Source organism: Podarcis cretensis (genome assembly GCF_951804945.1).
Source record: "Podarcis cretensis genome assembly, chromosome: 8".
Classification (NCBI taxonomy): Eukaryota; Metazoa; Chordata; class Lepidosauria; order Squamata; family Lacertidae; genus Podarcis; species Podarcis cretensis.
This window is the reverse complement of record NC_137177.1, coordinates 37,387,260-37,403,816: the sequence shown is the minus strand read 5'-3', so window position 1 is coordinate 37,403,816 and position 16,557 is coordinate 37,387,260. Positions and strand designations below refer to the sequence as shown.

The 16,557-nt window shown below is 49.2% G+C and overlaps 3 protein-coding genes across 4 annotated transcripts; all 3 read left to right on the top strand.

The window, feature by feature from the left end:
* Positions 1-985: 985 nt before the first annotated feature.
* GJA9 (gap junction protein alpha 9) lies at positions 986-3,398 on the top strand (the record flags this gene model as incomplete). The annotated part of the gene is made up of 2 exons (XM_079989383.1): positions 986-1,510; positions 1,876-3,398. Exon 2 carries the CDS (start codon positions 2,055-2,057, stop codon positions 3,396-3,398), a length of 1,344 nt encoding a protein of 447 aa, XP_079845509.1. The 5' UTR covers positions 986-1,510; positions 1,876-2,054.
* A 268-nt stretch (positions 3,399-3,666) lies between these two features.
* MYCBP (MYC binding protein) lies at positions 3,667-5,526 on the top strand. The gene is made up of 5 exons (XM_079989263.1): positions 3,667-3,821; positions 3,932-4,004; positions 4,279-4,327; positions 4,724-4,853; positions 5,438-5,526. Exons 1-5 carry the CDS (start codon positions 3,807-3,809, stop codon positions 5,480-5,482), a joined length of 312 nt encoding a protein of 103 aa, XP_079845389.1. The 5' UTR covers positions 3,667-3,806; the 3' UTR covers positions 5,483-5,526.
* A 1,126-nt stretch (positions 5,527-6,652) lies between these two features.
* RRAGC (Ras related GTP binding C) lies at positions 6,653-16,122 on the top strand. 2 transcript variants are annotated; one of them, XM_079988444.1, is made up of 7 exons: positions 6,653-7,062; positions 7,739-7,942; positions 8,468-8,667; positions 10,370-10,484; positions 11,614-11,756; positions 12,725-12,873; positions 14,810-16,122. In XM_079988444.1, exons 1-7 carry the CDS (start codon positions 6,691-6,693, stop codon positions 14,959-14,961), a joined length of 1,335 nt encoding a protein of 444 aa, XP_079844570.1. In that variant the 5' UTR covers positions 6,653-6,690; the 3' UTR covers positions 14,962-16,122. The 2 variants fall into 2 exon arrangements, with proteins under 2 accessions (XP_079844570.1, XP_079844569.1); XM_079988443.1 differs by having other exon boundaries at positions 12,725-12,945.
* Positions 16,123-16,557: the final 435 nt, after the last annotated feature.

The window sequence follows — 16,557 nt, the reverse complement described above, 5'->3', positions numbered from 1 at the left end:
TAGTGCCACCCTCTGTCGCCGACCAGAGATAAAAGAGCACAACCAGTTACGGGCTATGCCCTGTATCCCGTCTGCGAGGCAGTGGTCCAGAAGATCATGATCGACCATGTCAAAGGCTGCTGACAAATCTAAAAGGATCAGCAGTCCTGACCCGCCTCGATCCAGTTGTCTACGGAGATCATCTGTTAGGGCAACCAGAGCCGTCTCCGTCCCAAAACCAGGACGGAAACCAAACTGAAATGGATCCAATGCCGATGTTTCCTCCAGAAACCTACCAAGCTGTTCAGCAACCGCTCTCTCAATTACCTTACCCAGGTATGGAAGATTTGAAACTGGGCAGTAATTGGATAGGTCTAAGGGATCTAATGAAGTTTTTTTTTTTTTAAGAGTGGACACACCACTGCTTCCTTCAGTTCCCCTGGGAATGTCCCCGTGTCAAGGGACAAATTGATAATTTCAACCAGGGGGGTCCGCACAACATCTGGACACTCCCTAATCAGCCAAGACGGGCACGGATCGAGGAGGCAGGTGGTGGGCCTACCAACTTGGAGGAATCTATCCACATCAGTAGGGAGTATCCGATCGAAATGGTCCAACACTGGACCTGAAGTCAGTCGAGGGGCCTCCAGTTCAGTCACTGTATCTAAATTGGCAGGGAGGTCACGGCGGAGCAACAGGACTTTCTCCGCAAAAAAACTCGTGAATGCCTCACAGCTGTGGGTCAAATTTGTGCTTAAATTTGGTTGTCCTCCTAAGGACGTTATTGACCTAATTATTCTAAAAAGTTGTGCCGGGCGAGAGCTAGCGGATGCAATGGAAGCTGCAAAGTAAGATTTCTTAGCAGCTTTCATAGCCGTCTCATAGGCTTTCATAAGTGTCCTATAAGATGTTCTTGAGGCTCCGTCACGAGTCCGTCGCCATACTCGCTCTAGCCGTCTGAGATCCCGCTTCATTTTCCAGAGCTCCTCAGTAAACCAAGGGGCCCGGTTTCGACGGGGTCGATGTAAAGAAGCTCCAAAATAATTTTTCCAAACTGGGTGAATGGGCAGTAAAATGGAAAATGAAATTCAATGTAAACAAATGTAAAGTGATACACACCAGGGCAAAAAATTCCTAACTGCACATATGCCTGTGGGGCCCTGAACTGGCAGGGACTAACCAGGAACAAAGCCCTGGAGTCGTAGTCAATTAAAAAGATGTTGACTCAGTGTGCAGCAGCAGCGAAAAATATAAATTTCATGTTTGGAATCATTAGGAAAGAATTGAAAATAAATTATCCATATCATGTTGTAATGCAAATCTGTGGTGCAAACACACTTGAAATACTGTGTACAGTTTTGGTTGCTCATCTCAAAATGGATTTTATACAGTTGGAAAGAGGCAACCAAAATTATCAAGGGGATCATTGCAACATTTGGGCCTTTTTCATTTTTAAAGAAAAGGCAAGTAAGAAGAGACACAATAGTGGCGTATAAAAATATGCATGGTATAAGAAAATGGATGGGTATATGTGTTTATCCTTTTATGAAGGTGAAGGTGAAGGTACCCCTGCCCGTACGGGCCAGTCTTGACAGACTCTGGGGTTGTGCGCCCATCTCACTTAAGAGGCCAGGGGCCAGCGCTGTCCGGAGACACTTCCGGGTCACGTGGCCAGCGTGACATCGCTGCTCTGGCGAGCCAGAGCCGCACACGGAAACGCCGTTTACCTTCCCGCTGGTAAGCGGTCCCTATTTATCTACTTGCACCCGGAGGTGCTTTCGAACTGTTAGGTTGGCAGGCGCTGGGACCGAGCAGCGGGAGCGCACCCCGCCGCAGGGATTCGAACCGCCGACCTTTCGATCGGCAAGCCCTAGGCGCTGAGGCTTTAACCCACAGCGCCACCTGCGTTTTATAGACCCTATTTATTTAGAGCTGACTGGAGTATCAACCATTCAGAGTAGACAGAAGAGGTTCATCTGGAATTGGTTGATAAGGGACAACTTTGCCCACCAAACACGACCATTTTCCATTTCTTCTTCTGCTCTGGCTTCTAGGGTCAGAATGGCAGCATAGCCATGGGAGACTGGAATTTCCTGGGTGGGATTTTGGAGGAAGTCCACATCCACTCTACCACGATTGGCAAGATCTGGCTGACCATCCTCTTCATCTTCCGGATGCTGGTCCTTGGCGTGGCGGCTGAAGACGTGTGGGACGACGAGCAAGCAGACTTCATTTGCAACACGGAGCAGCCCGGCTGCAGGAATGTCTGCTATGACCAGGCCTTTCCCATCTCCCTCATCAGGTACTGGGTCCTGCAGGTGATCTTTGTCTCTTCGCCCTCCTTGGTCTACATGGGCCACGCCTTGTACAGGCTGAGGACCCTGGAGAAGGAGCGGCAGAAGAAGAAGGCCCAGGTGAGGGCTGAGCTGGAGGCGACAGCCCCAGAGAAGGCGGAGGATCGCCGGAGACTGGAGAAGGAGCTGCGGCAGCTGGAGCAGAAGCGTCTGAGCAAAGCGCCCTTGAGGGGCTCCCTGATGTGCACCTACCTGGCCCACATCCTGATGCGCTCTGCCCTGGAGGTGGCCTTCATGATGGGCCAGTACATGCTCTACGGCTTCCAGCTGGAGCCGCTCTACCAGTGCCGCCAGCAGCCGTGCCCCAACGTGGTCGACTGCTTCGTCTCCCGGCCCACCGAGAAGACCGTCTTCCTGCTCTTCATGCAAGCCATCGCCGTCGTGTCGCTGGCCCTCAACGGCTTGGAAGTCGCCCACCTGGCCTGCAAGCGCTGCCGGGCGGGCTCCTACGGCGCTTCGTCCTCGGCCCTCGGGGGCAGCCCGCGCTCCGCCCTGCTGGGCCAGCAGCCAAACCCCGCACCCTGGGGACCCCGCCCGGACGACCGCCTCGCCCAGGGCCCACCCGCCGCCGCCGCCCATGAAGCCCACCCGCCGCCCGGCCCTCGCAGCCCGTCGCGGAGCAGCAGCAGCAGCAGCAGCAGCACCAAGGAGAGCGGCCCCGGCGCCGCCGCAGCCCAGGCGACGGCCGGCTCCTCTTCCTCGTCCCGCTCGCCGCCGCCCGCCAACGGTGCCCGGCGCGGCTCCTGCAGCGGCGGGGACTCGGGCAGCGCCGTCTCCTCGGCCACGGCGGCGCCGAGCACGGCCGGCTCCCCGCCCTCCAGCACCGGCAGCGAGCGGGGACAGCAGAGCCCCCAGGAAGGGAGCTTCCAGCCCGGCCAAGGCCGGACTCGCGCCGCCGCCGCCGAGGGGAGTCAGCCGGGAGGCTCGGCTCCCTACAAGGGCGGCGGCGGCGGCAAGGCGAGGAGGAGCGGCAGGAGCGGCGGCCCAGGACTCCCCCCGCCCCGGAAGGAGGCCTCGGCCGGCGCGGGCAGCCACAGGCGGGCGCCCACGGACCTCCGCGTCTGAGCGCTGCTCCTGGAGGGCGGGGCCGCCTTGAGGCCTTCGTCTTCCCCCTCCAGGGAGGGGCGGGATCTGCGGGGAGAGGCAGCACAACCATAGAGGTAGGAAAAAATAGAGTGCCCTCTTGCTCTTTCTTCTCCCCTGTTGCGGGGAGAGGGGATCTCCTCGGCCGCGTTCGACCTTCGCCTCCACACACCCTTTTTCTCCCGTGGCGGGCGCCACCTCCAGGACAACGTGCGAGAAGGGTGCAGCGGAGCCACACTGAACGTGGAGCGTGTACGTCTACCCGTCTAAGTTTATGAAGGCGTCGGCAAGAGGAGCGCCGATCTCCATGGCGACGCGCGGACGCCGCGTCGCTTACAAAGGGTGCGGAGCGCAGGCGCAGTCTGACTTCCGGCTCAGGCGGCGGACCCCATGGCGAATTACAAGGTGGGGAGTCCGCGGAGGGGGAAGGAGGGAGGGAGAGATGGAAGGAGGGGCGGGCAAGGGAGCGCGGGAGCCCCCTCGAGCCCCTGACTTCCTCATTCTCTCCCTTACAGCCCGCCGACTCCAAGAGGGAGCAGTTCCGCCGCTACCTGGAGAAGTCCGGCGTCATGGACAGCCTCACCAAAGGTAAGCCGGGCAGGAGGAAGACGAAGAGGAGGAGGAGGGCAGGGACGGAGCTCAGTAGGCAGAGCGCCTGCCTGGCATGCAGAAGGTCCCAGCTCCAGTCTTGCCTGAAACGCTGGAGAGCTGCCACTGCCAGTCTGTGCTGACTATGCTGTGCTAGACGGACGAGTGGTCTAGCTCAGTATAAGGCAGCTGTTGCCTATGTTCCCAGGGGGCAGAGAGAGCCACTCAGCCTCCTCTCTCCTTTCCTCCCTCTCTCTCTTTTCTCCTCCCGCAGTCCTGGTGGCCTTATATGAAGAACCGGAGAAACCCAGTTGTGCCTTGGAGTATCCTTCACTTGCCTGGCCTACTTGATGGGGATGAGAATAATGGGGGGGGGGGGAGGGGAGCCCTGCCGAGCTAGGGAAATGGATTCCCACAGCAGCTGAGTACAGCCCTGAGCTAGCCCTGAGTCCCTGGTTCTCATAGGATAAAGTGCTGTGGCCCCAATTACGAGGCTCACTAAAGGGCTCCTTTCAGCTCAGCATGACTCACTATTTTCAGGAGTAATCCTGACTTTGGTGGGCTGTAATCCTAAAAACAAAAGTAGATGTGCCGACAGATGGCAGCACCTGAGTTAACTGGCATAGTTTAGAATTTGGTGAGTAGCACAGCCTGCAGCTCATCAGGTGCACAGTGAAGTATCATCCAAGCAAGCAAATAACTTAACTTTTGGTTAAAAGCTTTATGAAACATCATTTAGGAGCTACTGCTCCAGAAAATCCTGAAGTGGAAGCCCTTCGCTTGGAAGTGGCAGAGATGAAAGAGAAGTATGAAGCCATGTTGGAAGAAAATAAGAAACTAAAAGCAAAGGTAAAGCGTTCAGTGTTTATTGAGTGCAGAGCTCCTCCAGGCAGTTTCCTGCTGCTGACCCAGGGCCACCTCACCCATAATGCAAGGTGAAGTGACCATCTCAGGCAGCAGGACCCACAGGGGCAGATCCAGCCTCCAGGGAAGGCATTGTTTGTTGCTGCCGCCACCACCATCACTGTGAGAGCATTAATAGCTGCTCCATGCTCCTTGGAGGCTGGATCTACTGTCTTCTTGGCAGCCCTCCCCAGTGCCACCTCTGCAGCAGCTTCTTGGCAAATAAGAGGTGCTGCTGGTCTCCTTCCACCCTTGTTCCCAATGTACATCTTTATTGTCCCCTTATTCACAATGTAATCTTTATTGTCATCTTGTTGAAATCTAGCAACTGATACAAAAGTCAATCAGGTCTATACTTTTAAAATCACAATTTCTTTATAAAGGTAGCTTAGTAACTTGTTTGGCAAGCAAGCCAAAGGACTATTATGCACTGCTAATGTATTCACACTAACAAGAGTGTCAACCCATAGCATACTTTTTTGACACAACAAAAATGATCTGAGACTTAATCAGGGTTTTTCTCTTTGCAGCTTGCTCAGTATGAACCACCTCAAGAAGAGAAGCGTGGGGAATAAGATCCTTTTGTATTACTTGAATAAAAGACCCTGAAGCACACAAATCTAGTGTTCCTGACTCTTGCAGTAATAAGTCTCCTTCATATGCTTTTGTCAACATGGTGACTATTATCTTTCAATACCTTGTCTTGAAAAAATAGAGAACATTAAATAGAAAAGCACTGTTTAAAAGTGGATCCATTGTACAGCAGGGCAATCTTTCTATTTTTTTTTGTTGGAGGGTTGAAAGCTTTTATGAAAGACAAATAAGGGTACAGACATTGGTGTGGCGAGTCATAGAACTGTCAGGTTGGAAGAGACCCCAAGGGTTATCTAGTCCAACCCCCTGCAATGCAGGAATCTCAACAAACAACCATGACAAATAGTCATTCAACCTCTGTTTAAAAACTTCCAATGACTTGGACTTGAATGCCACTTAATATTCCTAGGGTGAAGCTAACTTCCCTTAGAACAGGAGCAGCAACCCAAGATCCTCCTGCAATTCTCAATTAAGACTGCTTAGAACTGTAATCTTAATTCTTTTTGGCCAGTGAAAGAATCAACATGTAGTAATTGTAGCCCAGTGCAAGGAGACCATGAGATTAAGGTCGCAAGTGGGATGCTGGAAGTTTCAGCTATTCCTCCATAGAAAATTCCCGGTCATGCTGTTTTAGTGAGTCCATGGAAAGGGGGAAGGAGTGGGAGGGCTTGAGGGTGTCAGTTTATTGGCTTCCACGGCCGTAGCGCACTTTCTCAGGAGAACTTTCGAATGGGTGGAGGCCGCCCCCCGCCGCAAGGCTTCCGCGCGATTCCAGGGCGGTTCGCGACGCCGAAACAAGGACATCCTAAACGGTCGATGAATTTGCTGCTGCCGCCGCAGGTGACACAACACAATGCAAGGCCGCCACTGTTTCTGCTCCCTTGACAAAACCAGGAAGTCGCCCGGAAGGCGGATCCCAGGTGGGGGTGGGACTAGAAGAAGAAGACGCGCCATTGGGCGAGGCGAGGCCTGCCATCGGATGTCATCAAAGGGCGCCCCTTCCTTACCGGACAGGTAGCTGAAAGCTCGGCCCCCGCGCGCCCCCCTCCGGTCACGCGCCGCGCTGCCGTCTCATTTTCGGCCAATGGGAATGCCTCTTGCTCCTGCAGGCCAATCGGTGCGCGAGGTGTTGGGAGGTGGGGGCGGGCTCAGGAGCTGTCGGAGTGGGGGGCGCCTTTGGCAGCTCGTGATGGCGGCCCTGCAATTCGGGGCGGCGGCGGGTCCTGGTGCGGTCGAGGAGCCAGCGGCGGGGGCTCTGCCCGGCGGGAGCCTCGGGGCGGCGGCGGCGGCGGCGGCGGATTCCTTCCCGAAGGACTTCGGCTACGGCGCGGAGGACGACGACGACGAGGAGGATGACGAAGAGGACATCGATGGCGGGGCCGAGCTGGGCGGCGGCGGCGGAGGAATCATCGGGGGTCCTGGCGGGAGCGGCGGCGTAGGAGGCGGCGGGGGCAGCAACTGCGGGCTCGGCTCGGGCGGCGGAGCGGGCGGCGACTCCTCCAAGCAGCCTCGGATCTTGCTTATGGGGCTGCGCCGCAGCGGGAAATCGTCGATCCAGAAGGTGTGCAGGGCCTCCCGCCCCCTCCTCCCTGGCGTGGGGTCGTGTCCGGAGCATCGCGGGGGCTTCGGGATAGCGACGAGGGAGGAGATCGAAGTTTAGGTTTCGACTAGGACCTGAGAGGAAACCAGGGTTCAAACTCCCTGAGTGATCTTGGGGGGCCAGCCATTGTCACTCAGCGCAACCTACTTCACAGGGTTGTTGTGGGGATAAAATGGGGAGGGGGAATCATATGCCCCACCTTGAAATCTTTAGAAGAATGGTGGGATATAATTGGGTGTATTATTATTAACAATAATAATCACTCATGATTGGGGAGGGCAGGGGGACAAATCGGGTGGAGGGAGCCTGCAGGGATATAAGCAAGATCTCTAATTTCTTCATGCCACCATTCAACCTGTCATTCCACATCAAGATGTCTGACATTTCTTTACTGGCTCCTCCTCAAGGTAGCATCATAGTTGGCGGTTCAGGCAAGAGACTTGGGAGAAAGATGCAGCTTCAGGTTCTCAGTTCTGATCCTCACTGAGGAGGGGGGAGTTGTGCTTCGTTATTTTGGAGATAAAATGGATGGGTGGAGGAGAGAACAAGGATTATTGAGTTCCTTAGTGGAAGGAAGGGTAGAAATGTAAAACAGCAAAAAAGTAAATAATGGTTGTATTCTCTTTATTGCAAACAGGTGGTGTTCCACAAAATGTCTCCTAATGAAACCTTATTCTTGGAGAGTACCAATAAAATCTATAAAGATGATATTTCAAATAGCTCCTTTGTGAACTTCCAAATATGGGATTTTCCTGGACAAATGGATTTTTTTGATCCAACGTTCGATTATGAGATGATCTTCAGGGGAACTGGAGCCCTCATCTATGTTATTGATGCACAGGTCATTATGAAGCTTGACTTTGGGGAGCAGAGTCGGTTGCTCTGTGAGTGGTGGGGAGGATGTATTGGGGATGTTGCAAGCAATGATCCTGAACATAAATATCAAGTGTTGAAGTAGCTGTAGTCTGTCTGTTGTTATCTTTTAAACAGGTCACAGCTCAGAGTAGATTACAACCTTTAAAATACTGGTAACAGTAGGAATGACATTGTGCAGAGGCATTACCATATTAGATAGGAATACTACTGAGTAATTTAGGCAGTGTCAAGCAAACAATCCAGCTTTTAGAGACCAGTTTGTGGTTGAATTTATCAGTTTCTGTAACAGTATTTTTAGGCTTTGGGATGAGATCTGGTCAAGAATAGAACTATTTTGATTCTGAATTATCCTTGGGATTCTCACAAGGTCTGTTTCTATTATAGTAATTGTAAATTGTAAATATCAACAAGCAGACATCATTATGTTTCTTAGTAATGTATGGCCTGTACATTTAATTCTGACTGAAGAATGCATATTATTTGCTTACAGGATGACTACATGGAAGCATTAACCAGGTTGCACATTACAGTCTCAAAAGCTTACAAAATTAATCCAGAAATGAACTTTGAGGTTTTTATTCATAAAGTTGATGGTTTGTCAGATGATCATAAAATAGAAACTCAGAGAGATATTCATCAGAGAGCCAATGATGATCTTGGCGATGCTGGGCTAGAAAAACTTCACCTTAGGTAAGTGGACTTCATTTGGACACAATTTTCTCCCATTTGAGACCAAATCTGGAGAAGCTGCATTTTCGAGGGCTTGTTTAATGCTGGGACCATCACCTGAGCAATCAGTTGTTGTTGTTGGTATTTGCTTGTCTCGAGACAATGAAGTGTGCCTACGGGGATGAAGTCAAACCACTGTGCAAGCTTGGGCAGTGTGTGTGGAGGTGGTGGGCTGCACAGATGACAGAACCCCGACCCCCCACCCATGTTGCTGATGTTGTCCAAAGAAAAGCAGAACAGGATGTTTGGCACCAGCTTGGGTGCAAGAGTTGCAAGGTGTCGTCTAACTCCACTTTGGATTTATGTAGGCTTTATTCCTTAGACTTTTCTTCTCCCTCAAGGCAGTGGAGGATTAAGATCAGAATTTCCCTTCTCCTAGATGGGCTACCTTCCCAGGTTGATGAGCCCCATCTGCCCCTCACTTCCCTCTACAGCACATGCAGGGTGTATGTGGTGTTAGGGGAGGGGTAGTACCTCTGGAGCTGTGTATGTCATGCTCCTTCTGGGGTAGTTTGTCCACCTTTGGTTCTCACCCTGCACTCAGCTCTCACCTGTGGCCCCTAGAAGCTGTTAGCATGCAACAGCAGCCACATCCCAGGAACAACTTTTAACTGGCTGGCTAAACCAAGTGAGGGTAGCCTATGGGTCTCAAATCCTCAGTGAATTAGGGACTTTCCCTGCATGCAAATACTGGCTCTGAGCGGCCAAGACCAATAGTGAGTCTATTGGTCAAGAAGGAGTCAGCTGTTACTTGACTTATAATATGAGTCTTAATCTACACATGAATAAAGAGGTAGTTCTGAAGGGGGGGGCATTTGCATAATGTTAGAAGAGGTATTTTCTCTTCCATACGAAAAGGAGGAATATGTATTCCAAGATGTTACTAATCATTTGTGGGTTTTGTGAATAGTTGTGTTTAAAAATCATTAGTCTCTGTTGATTTATTGTTGGCGTCTTCTTAAAAAGTGTACGTTCAATTTAACCAGACATTATGGAAATTACAACTTGTGCAAAACGTATTAGCTAGGGTGCTGATAGGGTAGTGGGTCAAGCACCTCTAATTCCCATTTTACAACAGTTAACATTGTCTGCAGATGTTGTTCTGGGCCTAAATATGGTACTCACACTTAGGTTTAATGCCCTTGATGGCTTGGGCCCTAAATATCCACGAGAATACCCACTCTCATGTGTAGACCTATCCATGCCATGAGATCTGCAGATGAGGCCCTCCTACTGGTCCCTATGGGGGGAAGGCTCTTTCCAGTAGTGGCCCTGCAGCATTCCTTCCCCCCTGAGGCATGTCTGGCCCCTTGATTATATTCTGTATTTCAAGAGAAATGTTTAGAAAAAGGGTTGCTCCTTATTGTGTGCAATAAGGAGAGACTGCAAAAATATTTAAACTGCTTTTGTTCTTTGTTATCTCCCCCCTCACGATTTCTTTGAGATGCAAATTAGTCTTCACGTTGAAAGGTATCTTTGGAAGCAATGATCTCATCACTGAGGGGAACAAAGAGAAAAACAAGAATTTCCAGAGTATGTTAAATGTACTTGAAGCTGTTCAGTGTGGGCCTCCTTGATGCTTCAGTTTTGCTTTCAGTATGCCAAAGCAGCTAATTATACCTGGAACTGTTCTGATAGCTAATAACAGTGTTCTGCTTTGTAGTTTTTATTTGACCAGCATCTATGATCATTCTATATTTGAAGCCTTCAGCAAGGTGGTACAGAAGCTCATTCCACAGTTGCCAACTTTGGAAAACCTGCTAAATATCTTTATATCAGTAAGTAGGTGTTGTACATGTACTTTAATTGTCATGTTTTTTTACCCTGCCCTGGGAACGTTTAGTGAAGATTAGGCAATGAATGCAATGACTTGTTTTTAAACGTTGCAGTAATGTTTAGTTGGGCCGGTAAGCGTATGAACTTGCTTAGAAGCTCTCCTTTGGAAGACATATTGCTAAGAAATAATGAGTAACTGGCATACTTGGTTAAGAAATAATGAGTAACTGGCATACCCCTTGGAAGTAAGGCTTTTTCTTCAAAAACGTGTGTAGTTATCAGCAAGTTTTTATCCAACCTACTTACATCCCCCCACAATGTGTATAATAAAACACCAGTGAAATAAAGCAAGCACTTGTGCAGCATAATAGGCTTGGGGGGTGGGGTGGGATTTAGTAGGCCTCCTAAAGTGCACAGACGTTTTCCTAAATAGTTGACTGATATCTTCGGAGATGGCAGCAAATGTGGACAAGACATTCCTTAAAGCAGAATCCACTACTAGAGAGTCTTGCTTGTCGCTTTATAAAAAGATAGCCAGTTATTTATTACCTTCTGAGCGTGCTTAGTTGTTTCGGGTGCCTTCATTTCAGACTGCAAAATGGACAGCAGTTGCCCCATCACTACCACCAGTTTGAAAACCAAACTGGTGGTATGGCTGTCAGTTTTGCAACTGGCACAGTGTGCTATTTGAAACACTGGTGGTGGTGTCTTTGAGGTAGGTTTGGCTAATGTGAGGCCACCATCTTCATTTCCTGCAAGAGATAGTGGTGGTTGCTTGGGTGGCTTTGAAAGGAGATCAGACAAATTTCTGGATGTCTGTGCTCTGCCTCTACCATTGGAGGTAGTTTGCCTCTGGAAGGCAGTTGCTGAGAGTCTCAATTGGGAAGAGTATTGCTGCTCTTGCCTTTGGGCTTCCCCTTGGGGCATCTAGTTAACCACTGTGGAGAACAGGATGCTGGGCCTGATCCAGCAGCTGAGCTCTTCTTCCTTGCGTTCTTAGAGTGGCGATGAAAGGCCCCTTCCTGTCTGACCATCTGCCTTCAGTAAAAAAGTAAAACAAGAGTCGCCAGTAGGCTGAGGAATAGTTCAGTATGTTAGACAACTATTTTAACTTGTTTTTTCTTCTTTTAGAATTCTGGTATTGAAAAAGCTTTTCTCTTTGATGTCGTCAGCAAGATCTATATTGCAACGGATAGTTCGCCTGTTGATATGCAGTCATACGAGCTCTGTTGCGACATGATAGATGTCGTCATTGATGTTTCTTGTATATATGGGTAAGTACCATGTGGTGCTTCTTTGGCATTTCAGAGAATCTTGAAGTAGCTTAGAGGGAAATCCGTTGTCAAATGTCATGAGAAAATGAAAACCTAGCATTGAGGAAGCCCTGGCTCTTGGAATATTGGGTGTGAAACTAAAACACATTTTCTGTATGATTTTGTTGCTAGTAAGGAGGGGTACTAGAAATTGCAGTGTCTGTTTTGAGCGAGTGATGTAAAGTAGGAAGGTGTTTGGATGGATTCATGTGTAAATATTTTTCTGTATTTATGATACTGAGACATTTTAATATATTCATTTGTACCAAATAATGAGGAAAACCTTTTGTATGCTGCCCATTCACATTATGCATCTTACAATCAGCTCCAACTCTTTTCCGTACTATTGCTAAATCTACTATTCCACACCCACCCACACCCCAGTCCCATACCTATGCATCTTATTTGCCTAAATATGGAACTCCCCCCCTCCCCTGTTGAACTTCATTTTGTTTTGGCCCTTTTATCAAGGTTGCTTTCAATTTTCTTCTGACCTTTGGAGGTGTTAGCTGTCCTCCCAGTCTTGTATAGTTTGCAAATCTGATCAGAATTCCTTTCACCCTCCATCTAATTCAGTGGAGAGGACCAGACCCAGGGTGGGGGCCTACACTACCCCATTCCAAAACTTCTCTCCAGTTTGATGAGGAGCTGTTGGTGAGCATTTTCTTTTTGGCTAGTTTTACAACCAGCTGTGAATCCCTCAGCTGTGAATCTTCAGTCCTGCATTTAGCTAGCTTCTTCATCAGAATATCCTGGTACATTGTTAAATGCTTTGCTGAACTCAAGATAAACGGTGTCCACAAGATTCTCACAATCCTCATTGCTGCTTAATGCCTCCGTCCAGTATTCAATTACTTTTAAAATGCTGCCTCAAAGTCCTTAGCTAATTATGTGCCCTGAATAGTCCCTTCTGTCTCAAACAACCATAGGCTCAAGGAGGATGGGAGCGGCAGTGCCTACGACAAGGAGTCCATGGCCATCATCAAGCTCAACAACACAACCGTGCTGTATTTAAAAGAAGTGACCAAGTTTCTGGCCTTGGTGTGCATCCTTAGAGAAGAAAGCTTTGAACGCAAAGGTGAGGAAGAAGATTGGTGTGTCCCGCGATTGAGTGCCTGGGCTCCAGCTTCTATGGGGTTGCACAAATCTGGTAATTGCAATTTGTGAAGAGTTGATCCTCTGTGAGCTGCACTCACCAAAATCCCCTTGGGGCAAGTTTTCAAATCTTCTCATTAGACTTCTACAACTTTGTTTATTTACAGTATTTATAGCCTTGTTGTTGTTGTTTAGTCGTTTAGTCGTGTCCGACTCTTCGTGACCCCATGGACCAGAGAACGCCAGGCACTCCTGTCCTCCACTGCCCCCCGCAGCTTGGTCAGACTCATGCTGGTAACCTCGAAAACACTATCCAACCATCTCGTCCTCTGTCGCCCCCTTCTCCTTGTGCCCTCCATCTTTCCCAACATCAGGGTCTTCTCCAGGGAGTCTTCTCTTCTCTTGAGGTGGCCAAAGTACTGGAGCCTCAGCTTCACAATCTGTCCTTCCAGTGAGCACTCAGGGCTGATTTCCTTCAGAATGGAGAGGTTTGATCTTTATAGCCTAGAGTGGGGTAAAAAAGGTAAAGGGACCCCTGACCTTTAGGTCCAGTTGCTAACGACTCTGGGGTTGTGGCGCCCATCTCGCTTTACTGGCCAAAGGAGCTGGCATACAGCTTCTGGGTCATGTGGCCAGCATGATTAAGCCGCTTTTGGTGAACCAGAGCAGCACATGTGAACGCTGTTTACCTTCCCGCCGGAGTGGTACCTATTTATCTACTTGCACTTTGATATGCTTTTGAACTGCTAGGTTGGCAGGAGCTGGGACCGAGCAACAGGAGCTCACCCTGTCACAGGGATTCGAACTGCCGACCTTCTGATCAGCAAGCCCAAGAGGCTCAGTGGTTTAGACCACTGCGCCACCCGCGTCCTTCAGAGTGAAGTACAAGGAAATAAAAATAAAGAGAAACAATATACAAAATTATATAAGGAGAATCAATAAACAGCTAAACAATTTATCATAATGTACACAGGCAAAAGTTTTATGGTGTCACTCCTCAAGTGGGAGCTAAGCAGTGTGTGCCTGGGTTGTGGTGCCAGCCTGGAAGAAGGGTAAAAGGGCTGCAAAGAGTCAAGCAAAGGGCAGCAAGCCTAGGAGGGTGCTGAGAGCCTCCTTATGGTAGCATTCCGGAAAAGTTCCTTCTGCATGATGTGTTTTCAGTGCAATGTAAAACTCTATAAGAGGCTGGTTTTGTGTGTGTGTGTCCCTTGCATCAAATAGCTTGTGCTATTTGATGCCCTCCTTAGTGCTGCCCTCATCTCTGCCTAGTGCTCCAGGGCCTCTGGAGTCACATACTCTGCCCTAGACTCAACCTATATTCAATCATTTTTCCAGGCTGGCTGACTCCAAAATCCATTTTGGATGGCCTCCCCACTTCTAAAACTGTGTTGCAGATCAGGGCCCGTTTCTACATTTACCCTGTCCCAGTTATTCTTACTGAAGAAGCTCAGGTTTGGGCTTCGATCCAACTGAATCTTTATTTGCCGAACAATGTTTGCTGCTTGGATCCAAACCCTGAAGCAGCACGAGTGTTTGCCTGAGCATGTAAAGTTGCTCATCCTCTTGGGTTGTTGAGTTGTGTTTTGTGTTGTTGTAGCTATTTGTGTCTCGACCAGATAGGCAGTCTGAGATGCTGGAAGAGCAGGGCCCCTTTCTAACATGCCTGGATACTGTCAGGCATGTTAAAACAAGAACAGGCATGTTTAGTCAACTGTGTTTTGGAATGCATTTGGCAGTAACTGTGATGCAGCTGTAGAGCTTCTGTCTGCTGCTGTGCAGAACAGCTGGGTCAAGGGCTTTACACCCAGAATGAATGGCAGAGGGTGCTGAGGGTCTTCTGGTAAGTCAGGCTCCCAGATGAGGATGTGCTTTGCCTTCTCTCGATTGTCACCTGTGGTTTGTTTCTCTTGCTCCCCCAGGTTTAATAGACTACAATTTCCACTGCTTCCGCAAGGCCATCCACGAGGTCTTTGAAGTAGGCATTTCCTCCCACCGATCCTGCAACCATCAAGCAAGCATCCCTGGTCTAAAAGCAGTGACTCATAACGGCACTCCTAGAAATGTCGTCTAGCGGAGGGGACCCAAGGCGGGTAGCCAAGTGTTCCCTGCTCCGTGTCCGTGTGTTGGGGATGGACAGCACAGAGAACTGGCTCCATACATTCCTGTGTGCGCATTCTGGAAGAGACGGGACTTTGCCTTGTGGAGCTGCAATCGTGGCAGGCGTGGCACAACTGAAATGGCCTGGAAGTGGGGCTGCTCCCTCCCCCGCTTCGACATCTCCCTTGATACAAAACAGGGCGTGATGATTCCGGAACTGAGCTGTTTTGACACTCGGCATTCCTTGTGTTTTTTTAAACATGCGTAGTGTTAGTGCATTTGCGTTTCAAAGAAATTGGCGTTCGTAAACTCAAACATGACAGCTTGTAGTTTAGTTTAGCGCAATTTCAAACATTCCATCCTTTGAGTTTTATCATATCCTATTGCGGTTAACCCCTTTAAAAAATTCCATCTTCTGTGAAATGAATGTGATGCCAAGTGGTGCCATTTCCCTCTGCAGACCCACTGAGCGCAAAGCTCTCTTTTTATTGGAGAACAGGATAAAAGACAAGAATTGGCAACCTTAACTTCATCGCTCGAAACTGGTTTAGAATATGCTCGTCTTGCATTCTCAAGCTTGTTGGCAGGCCACTTAACAATTTGCTGCAGCAGTTCCTGTACTTGTCCTTGAAGATGCTTTTTGTAGTAAATGATTCAAATTCTGCCCAGTTGTGGCTAATGTGTTTGGATTTAAGTGCGTTTTCCATTTTTTGAAGCTATGCTTCAATTGCATAACAGGTTTGTTTTTGTAAAATATGGTGTGCAACTGAACTCTGGTTGCTAGAATTCTCTGTAGCTGCTCACCAGGCAAGGAAGTGCCTTTACCTCAAGGTCAGGAAGATACAAAGGCCTCCCTGAACTCCATATTCTGCACATATTCCATTGGATGGAAGCTCCCTTCCAACTCGTGTGTGGACTTTCCCTTGTGGCCTCGTGCACATCAGACAACGCTTGTATATTCCCAAGCCATGGAACCTTTTCTTTCCTCAGATGTCAATGTGGACGCGCCAAAGTTTTAACAGGGTGGCTGGTGTTGCCAGCAGCCGACTGTGTCCTTGCACTGTTCGGGAGGCGGGTGGCTCTTGTGGGATTCACTTCTCAGTAGTCCGCATTAATAAAATGCATTTTATCTTGACAGCTGTTTTCTCAGTTAAGTGCATGTGTGAATTGTTGGTTTTGGTGCCCATGCATGGACAGGGCATTGCAGGTTCATACGCTATTCCTGATGAATTAATTGGGTAGTTGTAGCTGCCGACGGATGCCCTGCAGAAGCTATGCCTTCTGCTTTGCAACACTTGCAAGTGTGCTCCATGTGAAAAAAAGCTGGCAATTGGTTGTTCCCCCATTAATACTGTGTAACTTCAACCACACTCTGGATGTTTTGAAATTTGAACACTATAAGAGAGTACAGTGATTTTCTGAACAGTTTTTTGCGCTTTTAGAGCTTGGAAGTCTCAAAGAACTCAGCGGAAAGGCAGGAGGTGTGGTGCTGATCAGGAGAAAGAGAATTTAGAGGCCTTGAGCAACTGCATAATGGTCTTTGCTTGGTCAGACCCAGGCTCATCTGCTT

Bases quoted from the DNA above. Each gene is read 5' to 3' on its own strand.
- MYCBP (XM_079989263.1), top strand. The intron at 4,005-4,278 runs GTAAGCCGGGCA...CTCCTCCCGCAG, and splicing joins CATGGACAGCCTCACCAAAG to TCCTGGTGGCCTTATATGAA. The intron at 4,854-5,437 runs GTAAAGCGTTCA...TTCTCTTTGCAG, and splicing joins ATAAGAAACTAAAAGCAAAG to CTTGCTCAGTATGAACCACC.
- RRAGC (XM_079988443.1), top strand. From the start codon at position 6,691: ATGGCGGCCCTGCAATTCGGGGCGGCGGCGGGTCCTGGTGCGGTCGAG. The intron at 10,485-11,613 runs GTAAGTAGGTGT...TTCTTCTTTTAG, and splicing joins TGCTAAATATCTTTATATCA to AATTCTGGTATTGAAAAAGC. The intron at 11,757-12,724 runs GTAAGTACCATG...AAACAACCATAG, and splicing joins GATGTTTCTTGTATATATGG to GCTCAAGGAGGATGGGAGCG.